This window comes from Mauremys reevesii, linkage group 2, assembly GCF_016161935.1.
Source record: "Mauremys reevesii isolate NIE-2019 linkage group 2, ASM1616193v1, whole genome shotgun sequence".
Classification (NCBI taxonomy): Eukaryota; Metazoa; Chordata; order Testudines; family Geoemydidae; genus Mauremys; species Mauremys reevesii.
The window spans coordinates 66,897,901-66,918,046 of NC_052624.1; the positions used below are offsets into that span (position 1 = coordinate 66,897,901).

At 42.9% G+C, this 20,146-nt stretch overlaps 1 protein-coding gene across 11 annotated transcripts in view; it reads right to left on the bottom strand.

The window, feature by feature from the left end:
- TBC1D5 (TBC1 domain family member 5) overlaps window positions 1–20,146 on the bottom strand; it is a 487,219-nt gene that overhangs the window by 249,405 nt on the left and 217,668 nt on the right. For all 11 annotated transcript variants that reach the window (XM_039523970.1, XM_039523969.1, XM_039523966.1 and 8 more), the window contains one exon: window positions 309–375. In XM_039523970.1, coding sequence (XP_039379904.1) covers window positions 309–375 — 67 coding nt within the window. The remainder of the gene's footprint in view (window positions 1–308; window positions 376–20,146) is intronic.

Consider the following 20,146-nt stretch of genomic DNA (forward strand, 5'->3'; position numbering starts at 1 on the left):
TTAGAGGTGAAAGACTTTGGTACCATCACTTGAAAAACACACTTCATGGACATTTGAGCCTTTTGATGTTGAAATGTTTAACTAGCTTGCTCCCTCTAACAAAATATGCTCCACAAATCAATCTGTTTTTTCACAGAATTCACTAATTCATCAGAAACGAGATATCAAATCAATCTATTGAAAAAGCATGCTTCAGTTTAAATTGTATAATATTCTCAAATAATCTCAGACTGCTCTGTGGCTTTAAATAGGTGATTCCCACTCTAGTCAAACAAAAATATTTTTAAAAATAGCAAACAAGTACCTACCTGTAAGAAATAAATGTTCCATCAGAGTCTAAGGCATGATGTGTTCTTCCATTCTCATGGGATCCTCCTAACAAACAAAAATGAAAGAAGTGACCTTAGTCATAAGACAAGGATACACTGATACTGAATGCAGCAATGTATAAGTGCATATGTAAGTGATCTTAATCTATTTGGCAAATGTGTTTCATGGCTAAGAAACAGACAACCTTACCTGGATAGGTCTCATCCTTCCACCTTAAATAATGTTATTAATTGTTACTAGAGAGGACCTCAAGTCTCAAACTTCAGTTCTGGATATAAATTTTCCCTGACTTCAAAGGTGTTTGTATCTGGAGTTTTGAGTTTGTTTAACAAGTAGAGACAAGCCTAAGTGAATAAGATGTTTTTAAAAGATAATGCCTAATAAAAATGGATGAAAAAGAAATACGTTTTCCCTATCTGAAGTCAACTTATATATTGTGAAACGTTTGTAACTAAGTGAATAGTAAAATGAAGTCTTCTTTCCACAGAAGGCGGCCAGAGCAGTTCAAGTTTCCCTCACATTGCCTCAGTAACATGCTTCCGAGCAAGACAGACTACTTACAAAAGAGAGAGGGTGGCCCACCATCAATACCCCAGAATCCTTGGTCTTTTCCCATCAAGACTGAGTTATGATGCCTATTCAAATAAAACACTTGTCCAAGAGGCATGGCCATATGGCCCAGTGAATAGAATTCCACACTGGGACTCAGGAGGCTTGGAGTCTACTCCTGGCTCTGCCACCTTGCTGCTGTGTGACCTTGGGCAAGTTACTTCACTGCCCTCTGCCTCCGTTTTTTCATCTGTAACGGAGGCATAATGATACCAACTGGCTTTGTAAAGCACTCTGAGATCTCAGAATGAAAAGCACTATCCAAGAACTAGGCACTACTATTACTAACTCATTTCATATAAGCCAATGACAACTCAAATGAAAACTATTTTTCAGTAACTCCCGCCCTAGGATAAAATAAAACTTATAACCAAGGCATCAAAGATTGTCTTTCTGAGCAATCCAGTCCCTCATCCCTCAACATGCTGGCATTTTAAGAGTCAAAATGTGATACTGTACAAGGCTAGTTGTTGAAAAGGAATGGGATCTGATCCTAAACAGCTTCTACTACCAGTTCAGAATTCTGAAATAAAGAGTTGTTGCCCTTTGCTACTTTCATACCTATCGAAGAAATACCTGTGAACTCTTGAGTTCTCACATCTTTGGAAAGTATATTTAACACAAAAGAAACTGCTCTACATATATATTATAAAATCATAACTATTTTCTTAAACCTTGCACTAAGTAGGGAAGGGCTTTGAGGCTGTCAGTTTCAGAATCAGAGATAAAAGTGATTTCACTTAGGAAATCAGATCGTGCATTCCCCAGTTGCAAAAGCTGCTTACCCTTGCCAGAATGAAGACACATCTTCCTGCTGACAAGTTTGCACTCTTCTTAAAATTTTATTTTTAATTTAAGATGAATTTTTGTTAATAAACATCTTTATTTTCAGCTGTAAAACAATTCTAAGTTTAGTTTATATAAAACACTTGTTTATTACTATTAACAGTGCAGTGTTTTATGCTTAGAGACAAGGAGAACGTAACAGACAAGTATTTGCTTACTTTATAAGCCTGTAAATTCCTATAGCATGACTTTCAAATACCAAGTTACATTTGGTTTTAGCATATTTAAAGCTTAATAATTTAATGATTTATACAATTTTAATTTGTACTTTCAAACCACTCTGAACAATCTAAGGTGCCACTGGAGATCATAACAGTGGTCCTGGTTAAGTCAAATAATAATTATAGAGCTTTCACTTTAAAGATGAGATTATTTTTAATTATTGAGTGAAGTACTTGAGGTACCACACTTATATAATTATGCTACTCATTAAATGGTTATTGAAAGCTGAAATGTAATTTTTGTGACAGCTACCTATTTTTCTTTGTACATTTTATAGATGACAGATAAGTCAAGAATACTAGTTTACTCAAAATTCCTTGCAGCTGTACTTTGTACTCTGTACTGAGCTTTCAGGTATAGAAAATTTAAGCTGTGCTTATTTTGAAACTTTAAAAAAATATCTTATTTTAAAGATTATTTTGCTATATAGAGAAACAAAAAAAATTCTGTTCACAGAGATGAGAAGAAGAAAATAGTGATAAAACATTTTTCTTCTGTTTAATGTCAGCAAATTCTGGTTCTACAATGTACTTTCTTTTCAAGCCCTATCCCTGAAAAAACAGAACACATCTGCAAGGCAGTGTCAGCTATTTTATTAGAAGACTGTTCTGTTTAACAAAATGAACACCCAGCGACAACACAAATATGGAAGACTGATTTTAGTCAAAATGTGTTTGCTGTGTAATGCAAACAAAAAAATTACTTAACAGATTGCAGATCTTGAGTATAAAGGGGTAATCAACATACAATACGCATTATACTATGCATTAAAACTATATATAATGTCACAAAAGACTCCTTTGCTTCTTTGTAACACTAAGGTTCACAACTCTTCAAACATCAAACCCCATCAGATTTCACTCCATAGGTATATATTCAATATCAAACTCATTCACATAAAATTATTCTAATAATTAAGGGATGCTGACACTTGACAGCATAGAGTTTTGGCCTCATAAAATATTAACCCATTGACTCATCCTCAGTATTTTCATCCCTTCCACATGATGCTTCTAATTCAACTTATTCCTCCATTTTTCCAAAGGCCATTATCTTGTACAAATTAATCTTTTCTTTCTCACAACGAAAACTAAACAGAAGAGTAAATTTGTTTCATTAACAATATTAAAGCTAAGATTTCTGAGTTCGCTGCATAAGGAAAAAGCAATAAAGTTTTGAAGAGGGAAAAACTGCTTTGTTCCTTCAATCCCCTAGTTGAAATTAATTATAGCAAATGTTTATGAAAACATCTGTTCCATGCAGTTATAAATTCTTAATTTTAGCATGGGCGATTCTAGGCTTCCTATTATTTTGAAAGAACAGTCTGAAAATTGAAAGGTTTACAAAAGAACAGACGATTTGATTTTCTACAGCACGATATATGTATTTTGCAATGTCCTGAGGATCTCTGCGGCAAAGAAAAATAACACAAAATACAAAAAGACTAGCTAAAACAGACAGACAAATCAGTAAAATCTTCAACTGGTCTAACTTGACTGAAGGTGAAAAAATAAAAGCAAAACCAGGATCTATGAACAACACAAATTAAGCCTGCACTACATAACCTTAGTCTATACAAAGTAAAATGTAATGGGTATATTGATTTCTATCTTATGCATTTAATAAAGGAGTAAGAACAGAGTACACTTGACATTACCTATTCGTGTCAACAGAGGGTACTAGAGAGTTTAAGATGATTCAGTAGCTGCTCCACTTCTGAAGCTCAATCGTTTGTATAAGATCCTAGGCTCCGACGCTCTCCTGGACTTTTTTACATAACACCCTTGCAGCTACAGTGTTAAATTCAATTTACACCAAATAAGCTTTTAAAATGATTGAATGGAGCAAGCTTGAAGCAGTGTACAGAAACTGAAAATAATGCCTTCAGCTAAAGAATTAAGTGCACTGCACTTCTGATATTTATAAAATAATTATTAGGCTAGAAAGTTGAGAAGAACATTTCACTCTGAGAAAGTTGTTGAAGTTGTCTGAAATAAAAATGATGCAACTTTTTGGTGAGCACATTAGAGCAATCTTTTAAAGTCAAACCTTTCCCCTCCTTGCTTCTGAAGTAATTTAGGCATTGACAGATGCATACTTTGCATGCATGCATTGCTTTGTAAAGATCTTTTGGTAGCATTTTAAATATTAATACTGTGTCAAAACAATCTTTGCCATAAATGAAAAAGAGAATATTCTGGTAATGAGATGCATGTGAACAGTTAAAAATTGTGCACCATGCTCACCAATGGTCAAGAACTCTTGCACTAGATGAAGTGTGTAGTTTGTTCATCTTGCAAATTAACAAAGATGAGAGAAATTACCCTGAACATTGATATAGCTTTTGCACATTTCTAGAGAGATATATTTTCCTTATATATATTTGAGTTTTCAGCAAAGTGGACACTGGAGCATGATATTCTACAGTACCCACGCATAGACTAGTTTTGCAACAGTGGAGGATGGTGACATCTGAAAGTGGGTAGGCAAAACTGACACATAAAGGAGCAGAATGAGAGCCTGTTTATAGCAGTAAGGAAAGATAGCATATCTGGTGAACAATATGGTAGGAAAATCTCTCCTAAGAAGCTTCCACTGTTTTGCAGTTACTTATAAAAGAAAACATTTTGTATGGGCAAGAATAACCAGGATTGCAAAAAACCCAAGTAAATATAATCTTGATCTGTCTTTTGGATTTCTACTTTGCTAGACTAAACTGGCATTTTGCAATGATGTATACATACAAAAGCATGGCAAAATGTAGGTGCATAATAGATTACTATGTTTTCTTTAAGCAAAAAAAAAAATCTGTTTTTAATAGTTTAACCAAGAATTACATGCACAACTTTTCATATGCAAAATACAAAGATTTGTATGCCCATAGTGAATTTCTGAAGGCAAAAACATGGCTAGGAAATGTACACAAAATGAAAAAGGGGTGCATGAAATTGGGATAAAATTTAAGTGGGGTCATTTGAAAATTTGACCCTTTGTGTCTCCAAGTTCATAATTACTCTACTCGAAGAATTTCAATAGCACCACATTATAAAAAAGTTTTATCCTATTTTTTACTTTGTTACATCTTCCACGCTACCTCTTCTTCTCCCTGAAACAGCCCCCACTTTCAGGGTGCTTTGCAATCAAACTTTGCTGTGGTAGGAGGACAAGAGGACAAGGAAAGGAGAAACAGTCAGAAGGAAGGAGTAGCAGATAAAAACAGATCAACCAACCAGGGTAGGGGAGAAGAAGCAGTTTTCAATTATCCCCTCTCTTGTAGTTTCCACAACACTTTGTGGCTCTCTGACCTCTTTAAACTCACTTTCGATTTTAGAAAAGTTTGTACTTTTATTTTTGTAAATAGAAAAAGGATTTAAAGTAACAACTACAGATCCACAAACTCCGGGGGCAACCATGGCCAGATTTATGTGGGACGGAGATGGTGTTCAAATATACCACTTAAAAGTTTAAAATTTAAATTAAATTCAACAAAAAATACCTTCAGAGAAGAGAGTGAGATTCATCATCATTTAGCTACTCTTGTCTTTTACTTATCTACTAAGATAACCCTCCGCTCCCAAAACTGAATTTTAAGTTGTTTTTAAAAAATATGTAAAATCATGAACCATATTCTAATAGAAAATAAACCCTCCATGATGTGCCTGGGAAGGATTCTCAGGTGGTAGGTGTGCACCAATATTATATTAATACACATGCAGTTGTAACTTAGTGTAAGCCCTTTACAGGAAGAATGGGCCAAATTCAATGATGATGATAACAGTGGCGTAACTGGTCAATGTATGGCTGTAAACAGAAAGTAATGTGCACCGATTCAGCATTTTGTGGGAGCCGCACAGCACTGGCCAGACATGCATACCTCTTCCAGTGAAGTCAGTAAAAGTTTAGTCTGGGTATGCCAGCGTTCAATTTAGTACCAGGAGTCCTGCGATTGCTGTTAGCAGAAGATGAAATTAGATTATAGTGAATATGCTTTATCTCACCCATTCTGGCCATACTGATTTTCTTGCTCCTCTTCTGTTTCATGCATTGAACATCACATTGGTGCCAGTTACACTTACTGCTGTCAATCATTTACAACATGTAACTTAAATTAGTGTTTAGATCACCAATTAATTTGACACAACACTTCAGTAAGATTTAGCTCCATTTACTCCATGCTGCATTCATCCCAGCATCAAGTGGACTGTCTGCAACCAATAAATAATGGCCACCTCTAAACCTCAAGAGAGTCCTTAGAGATCATAAAATGAGTATTTAGTGAAATAAAGAGGTTGTAGTAGTCTATTACAGCAATGGACAAGGCCATGAATAATCATACTTTCACAGAAAGAAAAATCTTAGAATCGGTCTGGAACTATTGCTATAAATTGCTATAACATGATGGACAAAATCTTGAGTGAGTTACTGCTTGCATCCAGAATGTTGCAGCTAATTTTAATTTAAAATAAACACAGCCTGAAAGGCCTGTGAACAGTAAATTGCAATAATCCAGCCGAGATGTAATAAATAGGAGTTAATGACTCAGCATCCCCCTGAGACAACACTGGTCACACAGCTTTGCTTAGTTTTAGACGTGCACAATCAGGGTATAAAGGTGGTCTCTGGAGACCTTTTACTTTAATAATAGCAAAAACATACCACCACTTCCTTTTTAAATCTCAGGGTTACTATGGTTCTTTAGTGTACTCAATGTTTCTTCAACTGCACTCAATTTAAGACTACAAACTGTAAAATACAAGTATATGCAATCATCCTATTTTGGAAAAATAAATCATAGTTAAATGTTGTTTTCATTTTCAAACTGACCAAAAGGAATAACTGCTTCATGCTCAATGATTCTAATAAAGTTGGAGCCAAAAGATTGACGATTGGATAGGACAGGCAGTTTTCTGCCTTCTTGATGCTTTGCCATACTTAGAAATTGCTATTAAATACTTAGAACAAAACTCTTATTGGCTAAAATAACGGAACACTTTCTACAGGAAACTATACCTAGCACGCTGGCAACTAAAATTGGCTTGGAAACAATGGGGCAGATTTTGAATCAAGTTGTAGATCTCTGTAAATCTGGAGTAACAACTGAGCTACTTTGACTTTACACCAACATAAGTTGAAGAAGAATCTGGTCTACTAAATTTAACTAGAAATAGAATGCTACTCCTATACCAAAACTATGGTTCTCACAATATACCTATTATCTATATAAGAAGATTCCAAGATTGTCACTCTGCCTGTGTCTCAATCTGAAGCCTAGGATATGTCGAGACTACCCGCCGTATCGGCGGGTAGCGATCGATTTTTCGGGGATCGATATATTGCATCTCATCTAGACGCGATATAACAATTCCCGAACGCGCTCCTGTCGATTCCGGAACTCCACCAGAGCGAGCGGCGGTAGCGGAGTCGACACGGGGAGCCGCGGACGTCGATCCTGTGCCGTGAGGACTCAAGATAAATCGATCTAAGATACTTCAACTTCAGCTATGCTATTCAGGTAGTTGAAGTTGCGTATCTTAGCTCGATACCCCCCAAAAGCCGTGAGGTCATAGATGGCACAGCCAAATGAAGGACTGCTGGCCCAATAGATGCAACAGCAGAGGAATCTTGTACCAAGGCAAAGTCTAATGAACATGTAGACTGAGCTCCACGTGTATGTGTATCTATATCAATATATATCAAGTAGAGGCACCCCTTGAAGCAATGCCATAGATGTTGCTTGCACTCTTGTGGAGCTCTTACCCCATGAGGGGGAAGATTAGACAGTTGACAGCAGAGCAAATTACAGCCCAAAATCCATTTTGAGATTCTTTGAGAGAATATAGCGTGAACCCTGACCCTTTCCACAATGGCAACGAATAGCCTAGGGGATTTGCAGATTGTTTTCATTCTCTGCAGGTAAAGGCTCACTGAATGTCAAAGGAACAGAGCCCCCTTTCTTCTGAGGATGAGAGAGGTTTTGGGAAAAAACACAGGTAAGTAGCTAGATTGGTTCAGGTGAAAGAGTACTTTGGGGGTGAATTTAGGGTGCAAATGTAATGAAACATTGTTCTTATGGAATATAGTGTAAGGAGGATCCACCATCAACATCCCGAGCTTGCCAACCTTTCTGGCTGAGGTAATGGCTACCAGGAATGTGACCTGCACAAGGTTCAAGTCCCATTGAGAAGCAGGCTTTTTTATAGGCAGAACGGTTTGGATTAGGCCTCTCCAGAATCTGCTAGTCAGAGGGTGTGAGAAGATCAAGCAGCTCTGTGAAGGTGGATGGTATGCACAGATTGCACATCTCAAGGAACTGATGGAAAAAACCTGCTGTGTTAACGGAAATAATATAATCCAGAATGAAAGGTATACCTGTGGCTTCTGGAGAAATATGTCTGATATGCCCAGATAGAGAAATGCTTCCACCTGGCAAGTAATTCCTAGTGGAAACCTTCCTACTTTTAAAAAGGACATTCCAGACAGCTTCAGAACATGATTGCTCTGAAGATATCTCTTCAAAAGCTAGGCTCTGAGATGAAGCAGCTGGGGTTTGCCTGATCTTGCCATTCCTCTGAGTCAGGAGATCAGGAAATGTAGGAATAATGATAGGTGCCTGAGATGACATGTGTAGGATGTTTGGAAATCAAAACTGTCTGGACAGTGGGGGGCAATGACAAAAACTCATGCCCTGTCCTGCCGAATCTTGAGCAAAACTCAAAGAAGGATTGGTAGTAGAGGAAGGCACAGTTCAGAAGATCTGGCCATGGTAGGAGTAGAGCAACATCCTGAGAGTGGTGACCAAGGCTTCCTTAGGACAGCAAATGTTGCACTTACTATTTGCTTGGGAGGCAAATGGGTCCCTGGGAGAGTTCCCCTGTGGAGGGAAAATACTGTTTACCATAGAGTTGATGTAAAAGATGGTTGTCTGAAATTATTGGGGCATGGTGACCTTGAACAACAGGAGAAATGTTTCACAAGCCCTTCAAACTGCTCCTAGCACTAGAACATTGATGTGCATCCTGGATTCTTGAGATGTTCAGGTGTCCATGTGAGCTCCCCAACCTAACAGGGATGTGTTGGTAATAATCGTTCTGACTGGTGAGGAGGTGAGGAAAGGAATGCAGACACAAATATGATGGGAATTCTTCCACCATGCTAGGGATGATATCACTTTGGTGGGAACAGTCACTATGTTTCTCATGGACTGTCAGTTTGGTGAGTACACAGCTTGAAGCCATGCTGTTGGGCAACAAAGGTGGAGTCTTGCAAAAGGCAACATAACCTAGGAGAGAGAGACAGGTCTTGACAGGCACTCTGGGGCTGGTTATGATCTGGTCAGTGATAATGGTCATAGCCTATGACCAGTCTCTTGGCAAGTAAGCCTTTGCAGTGATGGAATGTAGGCACACCCCGATGAAGTCCAAAGTATACAGTGGGATAAGAACTGATTTGTTGGCGTTTACGCTGACCACCAGAAAAAAGAGAAATGCCTAGGCCTCCAGGCATGACGTGGCGACAAGGAGCCAATAACTGAGGTAGGGGAAGAGAAAGTATCGGTGAGTGGGATGAATGTCCAAGTGAAAGAAGGCATCCTTCATGTCGAAAACTGTAAACCACATGTCTTTTTTTAGATGCCAACGTTACCATGTGAAACCTGAGTTCGTAAATAAAGCCACTGAGATGGCAGAGGTCGAGAATGGGTTTCAACTGCCTCTCTTTTCAAGCACTAGGAAATATGTTGAGTAAAATCTCGGTATTCAAGAGGAACCAACTCTAAAGAGAGAGTCCACTTTTTGTTTGAGAATGTTCTTGAGAATGGCCCCCCAAAAAAGGGGTGGGGAAAGGGAATTTTTAAGGGGTAGGGATGCAAATTCTCATATAGCCAGATTGGATGATGCTGAGCGCTCACTTGTCTGTCTGTCTATTGCACTCCAGGTGCTAGAAAACCCCCAAACTGTGTTGGACTCCGTGATTTACAGCTCTTAAACTCCTGTCAAAAATAATGTTTAGCCAAGGGCTGGGATTGGAATGAGTAATTTGTTGCAGAAGGTGTGGAGAAGCGGATCTTCTGAACTATCTGCTTCTTACAAAGTGGCTCAAAGTCTCTGGTGGAAGAACTGTTGAGCCATTGGTCAAGGCTTGTACTATTGCTGGTGGAATTTTCTCTTCAGGGCAGGTGTATATATTTCTAGGGAGTGGAGGGAAATCCTGGAGTCCTTTAAAATGTATAAAGACTCACCTGTCTTCTGATTAAACAGAAGCGTCTCAGTGAAGCAAGCTCCTCAATGGTGTTCTGGATCTCTCTGGGAAAACCAAGCATGGAGCCATGACCATAATTATGACAGCAGCCACTGCACTTGAAGATGCATCAGATACATCTACTGCTGATTGGTTAGTGATCCTGGCAACATTTTAGCTACCTCTATGAGAGTCTGGAAACGTGATCTGTCCTCTGGGAGACTGTCAGTAAAGTCAGAGAATTTTCAATAGTTCAGGAAGCCATGTTTATCCAGTAGTATTTGGTAACTGACTATCCTGAACTGGAGGCTAGAAGAAGACAAGACCTTCCTTTCCCAATAAATTAAGATGCTTCCCCTCTTTATCAGTCAGAATAGTTCAGGGGGTTTGCTGCCTATATCTCTCTGACATGACTTGGACCATTAAGAAGTAGGAACAGAGTGAGAGAACTGAAATTCTATTCCCTTGGTTGGGACGTAGTACCACTTCTCTGCCCACTTAGGGGTAGGTATGCAGGTAAGCTGTGGTTTGCCAGACCACTGTAGCTGGCTCCAGTATGGCTTCGTTAATTATGAACGCTATTCGACTAGAGCTGGAGGACTGAAGGATGTCCGAGCTTGTGTTGAGGACCTTGATCCTCAAGTGGAATCTGCAACTCCCCTGGAATTGCTTATAGTCATCAGGAGCAGACAGACACATCAGAATTACCACCACATCTGGCAATGAAGACTGCAATTTTGTCAGATCTGGTGGACTCGCCAGATCTGGAGCATACTCTTCCTCCTCAGTACGATCTGGGAGTACTCCAGTTGTCCCCTCAAAGGGGAGGGAAGGCGCGACTCCTTAGCAGAACAGACAAACTCTGCAGGATTTCACTGGTCCCATGGGTCCCCAGTATGGCCAACAGGAGGAGTCAAATTAGGGTCGTGATGGTGCCCAAGGTGTGAGGAACCAATTCTGAGGCAGAGGATGAAGTAGGGGATGGACCCAAGTTGGCCCAGATCTTCTGTCCAGGAAGGTGTGTCTTGGAGGAGGAGGGAGGGCATAATATTTCATCTGGCAGTTCAGAATCTCCTTATGAGGAGAAAACTGATTCGGTTCCACCAATGGTGACACTGGAGAGATATTATAGCCCGAAGATGGAATCAAGACAAACTCCTTCCAAAGGGCTGCGCCCTTGGTGGAGTCACAACCTCTCTCAAAAGGGAGGCAGCTGAAAAAGTGGGAGCCTTGAGGTTTGGAAACGTGAAGATATCCTCAGGAGGAGTGTAGGTCTCAGCTCTTTCCAGCTTAGAGGGGTCCTGTCTGCCTGAACCACTGGAACCACAGAAGAGACAGTCTGTGCCACAGTCATTAAAGAAAGACAAAACTGCAGGTGACCGATGCTCTCAGCTGTTAATCTTCATCAGTACTGCTGGATCCTGGGATTTGTGCTTGGGAGGCACCAGAAGCATGGTACTATCACATCACGATCTGGTGCCTATGGAGCCCTAGACCTGTGGGCTTTCTTATCATGCCTCTGAGACTTAGTACGTTCTAAGTTCTCTTGGGCAGAGTTAGTGCTCAGTTTAGGCAGGGCTAGATTTGACTTCTTCAAAGTGGTTTTGGAGGAAAACTTAGCCTTGTGCTTATGAGAATGCTCCCTTCTCTCCAGACAAGTCCCCACTGAGGGATCTCTGGGGGTAGATTGCTTAGCTCCTGATTTGGACATAGCAGTAGGAGGTGCACTCGTTGCTGAGTCAGGCTGATGTACCGAGAGGATCCTCCCAGCCTGGGGCTGATTGCGGCCTCATAGCCTTTTCCATTAGGTGCTTTCTAAGGTGAAGTTCCCAACCTTTCCAGGTACGGCTTAGGAATGAACAGCAGACACTGCATCTTGCCATGATGTGGGCTTCTCAAAGGCAGCACAACCAGCATTCATGGTCGTTGCTGACCGAGAAGGACTGCAGGCAGGAAGAACAAATTTTGAAGCCCAGAGTGCTGGGCATAGTTTAGTACCCAAGCAGGGTACTAGGAGTGGGATGGAATGTGCTCACTAGGTCAGGGAGACTAACTATAATATACTAAAAGTAACAGGTAAAAACTATTTACAGCTATCTAAATATATTTTCACAGATAAAGAAGAAAGCTGAAGCTTTAGACGCTAGAGGTTCTGACCTGTACTATGCAGCTATGAGCAGGAACTGGAGAGGCAGTCAATCTGCCCTGCCCTTTATTTCCTCAGTCAGAAGAACAAGCTGAGTCAGAACACATGTGCAGACCAACGGACTCTGCTTTCAAAATTCTCTGGCTCCGGGCACCTGGAGTGCATGTGTACCTATAGTGGAACACACACAGGTACCAGCATTTGAAGAAGAATCAGTTTCATCTGTAGCAAGGGATATTTAGTTTAGATATTCAGAACAAGCGTATAACTATAAGGGCAGTTAGGTTCTGCAATAGGCTTCCAAGGGAAGTTGTGGAACCCCCATCATTGGATGTTTTTAAGAACATCTTAGAGAAAAACCTATCAGGAGATGACCTAGGTTTATTTGGTCCTGCCTCAGCGCAGGTGTCTGGATTAGATGACTTCTTGAGGTCCCTTCCAGCCCTACATCTTTATGATTTCGATACTGAGTGAGAGATGATAGGCAGGGAGTGGAGAGTCCAGGAAGTGCCTTGAAAGTGAAAACAAGTCATTTATTGTTTGAGAAAGAGAGGGAGCCAGCAGAGAAATGTGAAAAGAGAGGTGATATGGTTATTGTGATGGGTTAAGAAAATAATCTTTGCAGCAACATTATGAATGAATATGAGTGGAGCAACACTACATTTGTCATAATCGAGATAAGAAGTTAGGTGAGAGTTTTAGCTATGTGGATGAGTACGAAAGGCTGTATCCTAAAGATGTTATGCATAAACAATCAGAAAGATTGAGACATAGGTTGGATATAAGGACAAGCGAGGGATCTGACTCAAAGATGACACACAGCTTATGGGCCTCAGTGACAGGCAGGACAGTGGGGTTGAGCACAGTGATCAAGAAAGGAGGTAGCAAGGAGAGCTTGAGGAAGAGTAATAGTTATGCTGAGCCTGAGAAGATGGCTAGACACCCAGAAGGAGATGTCCGAGACAGGGGGAGATATTAGTTTGGACAGAAAGAGACAGGTCTGGAATAAAGAAGTAGATCTGTGATTTGTCTGCACAGAGATGGTAGTTGAATTTGTGTTTGCAGATAGGATTATCCAGAGACAAAGTGTACAGGGAGTAGAGAAGGGGACCAAGGACAAAGCCCTGTGGAACCACCATAAAAAGTGGGAGAAGGGATAAGGAGTATCATCCAAAGGACACATCTGAAGGAGCAGTTAAACAGGTAGGAAAAGAACCAGAAGAAAACAGAGTCACAGAAGCCAAAGAGGCCAAGATTTCAAGACAAACTGCATGGTCAATTGTGTCGAAAGCAGCCAACAGCTCACAGGCATAGAGTACTGGTTCTTAGATTTTGCTAAGAAAAAGCCATTAGAGACTGTGGCAAGAGTAGTTTCAGTTGAGTGCAAGGGGGAAGATTAGTGAGGGTCTACAATAGATATGGATGAGAGGAAATCCAGAAAGTAATTGTAAAAAGCAGTTTCAATGAACTTAGAGATGAAAGGTAGAAGGGAGATGGAGAAGGTGGTGGTTGGAGAGGCAAGTAGGGTCAAGGGTGACTATTTGATATATTTTAACACTATTAAATACAAATGCACAAGAGGCAGAAGATAAATATTTGTGAAATCAATAGCAGCATGCATAAAACAAAACAAAAAAAAAACATGTTGGCATTCTATTACAAATCTATTATGTGACTGATTTTAAAAGGAACCTGATAGTCTGATTGCATCTAGGCAGAATTTAAAGAACGCATTGCCATTGCCATACTCAAGAGGGTAAGACACAAACCAAGTGCATGGTTAAAACGGAAACTGACGGAAACTTTTATTAAGACAACAAAATCATGTTAACTTAATACTGGTATCTGGCAGCCAGCCCCATGCATTCAACATTAATGGCCAAGAAGAGAGCACCAATCCCCAACCTGTCTCATATACCTGAGATTCCCAGGCCCTTTAAAGTACCCCTTGCCTCAACTGACTTGGTCTATATTAAGGAAGCCCACCCTGGAAAAAGCATACAGCACATACCACCTGGCTACCCAAACCCTATATGCCCTTACAAGCTGACGCAAGAAAATCCTGGCCTCTTTGGATGCACTCAGCATCAGAAGACCTGACTCTGAGTGACCACCCGATGCAGTCGCTAGACCAGTACCAAGAGGTGGTACAGGAGACTACATTTTAAACATAAAATTATAAAACAGCACTGGAACACAATTAACCTCTTTCCATATAAGTGGAGCAAAAAATGTCAACTGAACATTAAAAGCAATTGTTGGATTAGATATCCAACATTGCACTGGAAAGAATCTCCCATAATCCAAACGGAAAACATTACTTTTGAGTAGAACTTATTTTTACAAAGCTTTTAGGATTATCAGGTCTCCAGTTTTCGACCAGAATACCTGGTCGAAAAGGGACCCAGTTCAGTCAGCAGTGCTGCAGAGCTAAGGCAGGGTAGTCTCTACCAGTCCTGGCTCCATGCTGTGCCCCGGAAGCGGCCAGCAGGTCTGGCTCCTAGGTGGAGGGGGGGCTCCACGGGGCTCCACACGCTGCCCCCGCCCCGAGCACTGGCTCCACAGTCACACTGGCCAGGAACTGTGGTCAATGGGAGCAGTGCGCAGAGCCACCTGCTGTACCTCTGCCTAGGAGCCGGACCTGCTTGCTGCTTTTGGGCGCAGCGTGGAGCCAAGACTGGTAGGGACTAGCCTGCCTTAGTCCCTGCACTGTGCCGCTGACCGGGAGCTGTCAGAGGTAAGCCCACACCCAGACCCGACCCCAAATCCCCTGCCCCAGCCCTGAGCTCACCCCAAATCCAGAGCCCCCTTCTGCACCTCAAGCCCCTCACCCCCGGCCCCACCCCAGAGCCTGCACACCCAGATGGAACCCTCACCACCTCCCACACCTCAACCCCCCTGCCCCAGCCCAGAACCCCCTCCCACACCTTCTGCCCCACCCCCAGCCTGGAGCCCTCACCCCCTCCTGCACCCCAAACAATTATATTTCAAGTTATCTAAAAAGGTTTACACAATTTAGTTTACACAATAATAGGAGCGAACAAGAAACATTTAGTAGTAGTCAGTTTTTTCTGGTTGGTCAGTCTAACTCTGTAAGGAGAATATGTAACATCTCTTTTGCCAAAATGAAATCATCCAAAGAGCAGAAAGAAAATACCATTGGGCATCTGATGGGGTACCTGATCTGACCCCTTTCCAAAATCCTCAGTAAGCCATAAATCTCTTTGAATTATGTATGACACCGGAATAATGAGAACAGTACTGTATTTTTGTATTTAAACATGAGAGCATAATGTAATCTGGGAAGTGATGGAGAAGCAAAGAATGGGTATGTATCCTAATGTGTATACTATTAGTTACTGTAGGTCATAGGACAAAGTGAGTAATATAGAGTTTGTCTGTTTGCACAAGTTCTCTTTCTGCTCTTAATGGAATGACAGTGAATGAAGAACATGAAACTTACAGCATGTGAATACTAGGGTAACAAACAAAATTTCCCACATAATTAGCAAAACAGATCTATCCGTAAGTTAATTTGGCCATTTTCCTTTTCAACAAAATTTTCATACCACCCAATAGCTACCCCTAAAATACAAATCTTAGTTATCTGGAGAACACAATTTGTTAGCTGGTCCACAACATAGGTTGTTCACATGGATAGAAAAAAAAGGCTGAATGAAAAAAAATCAAGTACTCCACTTGGGAACATACATTTGGCCCACAAAAAACACTACTGTAAATAATTGGAGACTGATTATTTCATAAATACAGCCCTGAAGGTTATATGTTTACTGAAAGAATATAAATGTTGCACCAAATATAGATGTTGTTTGAGTAGAAACATTGCTTTCAAAATACAATATCCTTCCATTTCAAACTAGCTTACTTCAATATCTGAGTGAAGTCCTTTTCCTTTTATAGCAACATGTAACCAATTACCTAACAAAAATGTTTACATTAATCATAATGACTCTATATTTTAGTTTTTATACCACTAATTTTATTTTACTTAGAACTGAACTCCCTGAGGCATTCTTTCATGCCAACTGTTAATTTCGATCAGTGATAAAGTTCCCTTAAGCTTCTTTTAACATCTACTGGACATGACCTCATAAAATTTAATGCCATTCATTAACCCCAAGCACTTAACTTTACACAGTAATGTCAGGCATCTGACTTTTCAGTGCATGAGAAATCCAAAGGGGAATTGTTTGAGGGATAAATTACATATGATTTGAGTTGCATAAAGTAAGGCAACAAGCAGCACTAAAGGGTGAATCAGGGTTATTTTACAGAAAATGCAAGATTCTTATGAATCCTGTGATCAGTTATACAAACACAATAATGCAACCGAGTGACATTATGAGCTTGTTAACAGGTAAGAAATTCAAAGTTAAGGCTGAACACCACGTTTTTAAACACTTCCTCCTGTGCCTAGGTTTACACCACTTCTGGGACACATTGTTTTCATCCTTTGTTTTAAAGCTTTTATCAGGGAATGAGACTGCAAGTTTTAATAAGCACTCAAATCAGGTTTGTCAGGAGAAAGACACTACATTTCACAATGTGAGCACTCACTTCAGTCTGACTGATCAGCCTCCTAGAAACACCTAATTTGCACTGGGCATGCTCAAAGACCTGCATATTCAGTACTCACACCCACACTACAGAGATGAACTATGATACTGAGGAAAAGACGGTTACTCACCGTTGTAACTGTTGTTCTTCGAGATGTGTTGCTCCTATCCATTCCAGTTAGGTGTGCGCGCGCCGCGTGCACGCTCGTCGGAAGATTTTTACCCTAGCAACACTCGGTGGGTCGGCTGGGCGCCCCCTGGAGTGGCACCGCTATAGCGCTAGATATATACCCCAGCCGACCCGTCCGCTCCTCAGTTCCTTCTTGCCGGCTACTCCGACAGTGGGGTAGGAGGGTGGGTCTGGAATGGATAGGAGCAACACATCTCAAAGAACAACAGTTACAACGGTGAGTAACCGTCTTTTCTTCTTCAAGTGATTGCTCCTATGCATTCCAGTTAGGTGATTCCCAAGCCTTACCTAGACGGTGGGGTCGGAGTGAGACGTGGCAGAGTGTAAGACTGCTGAGCCAAAGGCTGCATCGTCTCTGGACTGTTGCACCAGTGCGTAGTGGGAAGCAAAAGTGAATTGACGACCAGGTTGCCGCTCAACAGATGTCCTGAATGGGGACATGGGCCAGAAAGGCAGCAGAAGAGGCTTGCCCTCTTGTAAAGTGAACGGAGAGATGACCAGCTGGAATCTGAGCGAGCTCGTAGCATGTCTTGATACATGACGTCACCCAGGCCGAAATCCGCTGGGAAGAGACTGGCATGCCCTTCATGCGATCTGCTACCGCCACAAAGAGCTGAGGCGAACGGCGGAAAGGCTTCATTCGCTCTATGTAAAAAGCGAGGGCCCTACGCACGTCGAGGCTATGAAGCTGCTGCTCCCTACGAGATGCGTGAGGCTTCGGGAAGAAGACCGGGAGGAAGATGTCCTGGTTCACATGGAAAGCCGACACCACCTTAGGTAGGAAGGCGGAGTGTGGCCGAAGCTGCACTTTGTCCTTATGGAAGATAGTATATGGCGGGTCAGCCGTTAGGGCACGAAGCTCAGAGACCCGTCACGCTGAAGTAATTGCGACGAGGAAGGCCGTTTTCCAGGACAAGTAGAGAAGGGAACACGTGGCCAAGGGCTCAAAGGGGGCTCCCATAAGCTTGGCTAAGACCAAGTTCAAATCCCAGGTAGGAGTTGGGCGTCGTACCGGAGGGTATAATCGTTCTAGCCCCTTTAGAAAACGGGAAACCATGTGATTGGAGAAGATGGAACGTTCCCCTATGCTGGGCCTAAAGGCGGAAATTGCCACCAGGTGCACCTTCAAGGAGGAGATAGCGAGGCCTTGCTCCTTGAGGGACCAGAGATAGTCCAGGATCTTGGGAATAGGTATCAGAAGAGGGTTGAGACCTTTCTGATTGCACCAGAGTGCGAAACGCTTCCACTTAGCGAGGTAGGTCGACCGAGTGGAAGGTTTTCTGCTCTCTAGCAGCACCTGCTGCACTGCAGCGGAACAGTCCCGCTCTGCTCGGGTTAGCCATGCAGGAGCCAAGCCGTCAGGTGGAGGGACTGCAGGTCCGGGTGGCGAAGCCTGCCGAAGTCCTGCGTTATGAGGTCCGGCCATAGCGGGAGGGGAATAGGATCTGCTACTGAGAGGTCGAACAGCAGGGTGTACCAGTGCTGTCTCGGCCACCCCAGAGCAATGAGAATGAGGCGGGCCCTGTCCCTCCGGAGCTTGAGCAGCACCCGGTGTACGAGGGGGAACGGAGGGAAGGCATACAGTAGGCGATCCTTCCAGGGGAGGAGGAATGCATCCGAGAGGGAGCCCTGGGAGCCGCCCTGGTAAGAGCAGAACAGATGGCATTTCCTGTTCTCTCTGGAGGCAAAAAGGTCTATCCGGGGAAAACCCCACCTCTGGAAAATTGTGTGCACCACATTGGGACGAAGCGACCACTCGTGAGAGAGGAAAGACCTGCTGAGGCGGTCTGGCAGTGTGTTCTGCACTCCCGGGAGAAACGATGCCACTATGTGTATGGAGTGGGCTATGCAAAAGTCCCACAGTTGCATCGCTTCCATGCAAAGCCGGGAGGAACGTGCTCCGCCCTGCTTGTTGATGTAGAACATCGCTGTCGTGTTGTCGGTGAGGACAGACACGCAGCGACCTTGGAGTTGGGAGCGAAAAGTCTGGCAAGCCAAGCAAACCGCTCGCAGTTCCCTGACGTTGATATGGAGGGTCAGCTCGCGGGGTGACCAAAGGCTCTGGGTGTGTAGGCTGCCGAGGTGCGCACCCCACCCCATGTCCGAGGTGTCCGTAGTTAAAGTGATGGAGGGGCGAAGGGGGCGGAACGGAACCCCGGCACACACCGCCCCTGGGTCCAACCACCAGTTGAGCGAGATGAGGACTGACGGCGGGATCGTGACCACCGTGTCTATGGAGTCCCTGTGCGGGCGGTAAACGGACGCCAACCACGTTTGAAAGGTGCGAAGGTGGAGCTTCGCGTATGGGGTCACGAAAGTGCACACTACCATGTGGCCTAGGAGGCTGAGGCAGGTGCGCACCATTGTCGTCGGGAAGGACTCCAGGCTTCGGGTGATGGAAGCCATGGCCTGGTGTCGAGGCAAAAGGAGGGAAGGATCCGATAAAGAAACTGGTGGGCAGTCCTCGGGCGTCCCATCAAAAGTTTTGCTTGGGTCCTGAGGAAGGCTTCGAGGGCGGTTGGGACTGGTTTCCCTGATTGCCCGACGCCTGCGCCGGTTCACTCTGCCCCTGCGCCTATTATCAGGGCACGGTCTGGGCTGGTTGAACGGGCGGTATGGCTGTGGCTGGAAGGATCTCCGCTGGGTAGCGGGCACGTGCATGCCCAGGGAGCGTATCGTGATTCGACCATCCTTGAGGGTCTGCAGCCGTGAGTCTGTCTTTTCAGAAAAGAGACCCTGGCCATCAAACGGCAAGTCCTGGATGGTGTGCTGGACCTCCGGCGGCAGCGTGGAGGCCTGAAGCCACGAAATTCTCCTCATGGTCACTCCAGAGGCCAAAGTCCTGGCTCCCGAATCTGCAGAGTCCAGAGAGGCTTGGAGGGCCGACCGGGACGCCTTCTTACCCTCCTCAACAAGGGCCGTGAACTCAGGCCGGGAGTCGGATGGCACAAGCTCAGAGAACTTCGAGAGGGACACCAAGGTGTTATAGGT